Genomic DNA, 3,398 nt, shown 5'->3' with positions numbered 1-3,398 from the left:
TAAATTGGTACTACCCAGCTAATGTCTATAAAACTAATTATATTCATTTATGAAAAGTGAAGTTCTAATGCTTAAAGTGCAGCAGAATTGCTATTGACAAATGTGTAAAGTTGCAGATTGACATTGTACTGGTTTGCTGAATTTTAGCTATTATGGGAAAGGGCTGCAGTTCAGTGGTAAAGTGGAAGGTCTTAGGTTTAATCACTGGCATCTTCAGGTAGGGCTGGGAAGGATTCCTACCTGAAACCTTGGAGAGTCACTGCTAGTCAGTGAGCTAAACAGACTAATGGTCTCACTCAAGGTAAGGGAGCTTCCTGTTGCTGGAGTTTGGTAAACATATTGAAGCAGTGTGCAGAAAGAACTAGTCTGGTAAGACTGCTGGTTGAAAGAATAAAGAACACTTGAGGTTTATTACTCAAAGCAAACAAAGCCATTCTATAGTAAGTATAGATTTTACATGTCACCAAGATGGAGCTAACACTAGCACATGTTAACTCATACTGTACCTGGCTTGGACTCACTAAACTTGGAGAATAAGCAAGAAGGAAATAAAAGCATGAAATGAAGTAATCCACTTTACCAGCATTAGTTCCTAGAAGAGAAGGAATCAGTGAGAAGGAAGGTTTCATTTCTGTCTATAGGCCCCCATTGGTTAAGGTAACCTATTTCAAGTGTTGTTGCTTTACTCACAACACCTATGTTCCCAACTAATATATATATATCTATATATATATAATTTAAAGAAACCTAGACAATCTTAATTCAATCCTGACAATTAATTAGGACTAACCACTCATCACCTGACAGCAACAGACCTCAGAGTAGGTCCTATGTTTAGAGGTTCTTCTGACATTAAATATGTACTACATTGTGCTACATTAAATATACACTCAAGCAAATAGAAATATTGTGCAGAGAATTAAAATATGTGAAGGACAGGAAGAAAAAGTAGATCTGGGAAGTAGGTCAGGGCACATTTTGGAAAAAGAGCTGATGTGCCTCTATAAGTGGAAACAGGATCTTCCTTTTGAAATTAGCATAAATAGTCTTGAATAACCTACTGTAGGGGTCCCTGAGAAACAAAAGCAAAATAAAACAAAATGAAGTATGAATTATTCATTTTTTACAACTTCTTTTCCAACAAATATATTTACCGAGTTTACAGAGAAGCATGTTCTTCCCTCTCAACCTCCAGAGGGCATCTTTCACTTCCTTGTTCCTCAGACTATAGATCATAGGATTCAGCATGGGTGTAACAATGGAATAGAATAGAGCAACCAGCCTGTCTATGTCCTCAATGTGACTGGATTTGGGACGCAGGTACATGGCACTGGCAGAACCGTAGAACAAGGTAACTACTATGAGATGTGATGAGCAAGTAGAGAAGGCTTTGTGCCTACTTTCAGCTGATGGCATGTTCAGTACAGTGAAAAGGATTCGAATGTAGGAAACCAGCACCAGCAGGAACGGAGATAATGTGATTAGCACACTGAATGCAAGAATTGACATCTCATTCCTTGTGGTGTCAGTGCAAGCCATCTTCAGCACTGGTGGCACATCACAGAAGAAGTGGTTAATCTTATTGGGACCACAGTAGGGCAAGGTGAATATCCAAATTACATTGCCAAGAGGCATCACAATGCCACATAGCCAGGAGGCAACTGTCATCTGAGCACAAGCTTTTTGATTCATAATCAGTGGATAATGCAGTGGGGAACAGATGGCCATGTAGCGGTCATAGGCCATGGCAGCCAACAGATAGCACTCAACTGTTCCAAGCGAGAGAAGAAAATACATCTGAGCAGCACAACCAGCAAAGGAGATGCTCTTGGACTCAGACACAAAATTGACCACCATCTTGGGGAGGGTCACTGAGGTGTAGCAGATCTCTAAGAAGGACAAGTTCCTTAAGAAGAAATACATGGGTGTGTGAAGGGCTGAGTCAACCAGGGTGAGGGTGATAATAAGGCCATTTCCCAAAAGTGTCAGAGTATACATAGCAAGGAACCCAACACAGAATAACACTTGTGTTCCAGAGCTATTGGAGAATTCAAGGAAAATGAAATCAGGTGTCAGGGTATGATTTACCAGTTTATATTCCAGAATATAAGTCATCTAAAAAAAGGAAATGGAAAAACAAAAATTACTTTGCAGACAATTCAGTTCATTTATAATTATATGGATCACCTTAACACAAAGATGGGGAACTTGCAGTGGTCTGGATGTTGTTGTACTACTGCTTCCATCATCCCTGACCACTCACTATGTTGTTCGGGGCTGATGGGAATTGGAGTTCAACATCTGGGGGGACAAAAGTTCACTCATCCTTCTCTACTGGCAATCCCTACAGTTTTCCCCTCAGTTCTTATAAACTGTTCTGGGGATATCATTGAAATATATAGGATAAAGTTTTTTAAAATACTTGTGAAAGGCATGCTTTTTGGTCATTTGATCCAGGTGATCAAGTCAAGTACTCTTCATTCCTCCTATATCAGTGTGCTTTTGTCTTGTGAAAGAAACAACCACAATGAGGTTTAGTCAGCATTTCAAAAGAAAGACTTACCTCTGAGATGAGAACAAATATCTGTGCAGGTGCCTGAAGCAAATGCTTCTACTCATGAAACACCACTATATCACACAATGCATGGCGATTCTATGGAGGTTTCCCCTGCAGACTCTGGTGGTTAAGAAGAGATTAGTTATACATACGGGCAGACTGAAAGCATGCCAATGGGGACGAAGCACTCTACAGAACAGGCCACTGGTGAATTGTTTCTTGTCTATAGAGATAACAGTAGATGTGTTGGCAGTGTTGTTTTCTGTTGTATTTTATATGGGGAAGGCCCAGGGTTCAGTGCTTTGTGTGCAGAAGCCCCCAGGTACATTCCTTGCTGTCTCAAATGGGTGGGTTTGGGAAAGATTCATGTTTGAAAACCCAGAGAGCTGGTGTCAATTATGAACTAGATGGGCCAATTGTGTGACTCATTTAAGAGAATTGTTCTATGACTATAACTGTTTCTTTATAGATGCTAAGTTCTCATAAGGGGAATCTAATTTGAGCAGTTAATGTGCATAACAACTGAAAAGCCATAAAGATGACTCATGGGACCAAACTTTGGGATGAAGGTTATATTTTTTGAAATATAACAAAAATTGATGAAGTGCCAATAAATTAACCAAATTCAGAAAGTATAGACAGGGGAGGATATAATTTAACTCTGGCAGAGAAACAGCCCTCCAGGCCCCTGTGCATGCAGCAAATGTCCTAAAGGAAATGACTCCCTGCTTGCTATGGGAGCCTTGGATTAAAAACCCAACATATACACCCAGAACCCACTGTCCACCATTCACAATAAAGTTCTGACATATTCCTAAAAGGTGTCCTGAACCCAATAATA

General features: G+C 39.9%; 1 protein-coding gene across 1 annotated transcript; it reads right to left on the bottom strand.

Moving 5' to 3' along the window:
* Positions 1–1,116: 1,116 nt before the first annotated feature.
* Positions 1,117–2,079, bottom strand: LOC128400374 (olfactory receptor 10A7-like). The gene has a single exon (XM_053362554.1). The coding sequence runs from the start codon at positions 1,996–1,998 to the stop codon at positions 1,117–1,119; it is 882 nt and encodes a 293-aa protein (XP_053218529.1). The 5' UTR covers positions 1,999–2,079.
* Positions 2,080–3,398: the final 1,319 nt, after the last annotated feature.

Source organism: Podarcis raffonei, chromosome 13 (assembly GCF_027172205.1).
Source record: "Podarcis raffonei isolate rPodRaf1 chromosome 13, rPodRaf1.pri, whole genome shotgun sequence".
NCBI classification, from domain to species: domain Eukaryota; kingdom Metazoa; phylum Chordata; class Lepidosauria; order Squamata; family Lacertidae; genus Podarcis; species Podarcis raffonei.
This window is presented reverse-complemented; position numbering and strand designations above follow the sequence as displayed.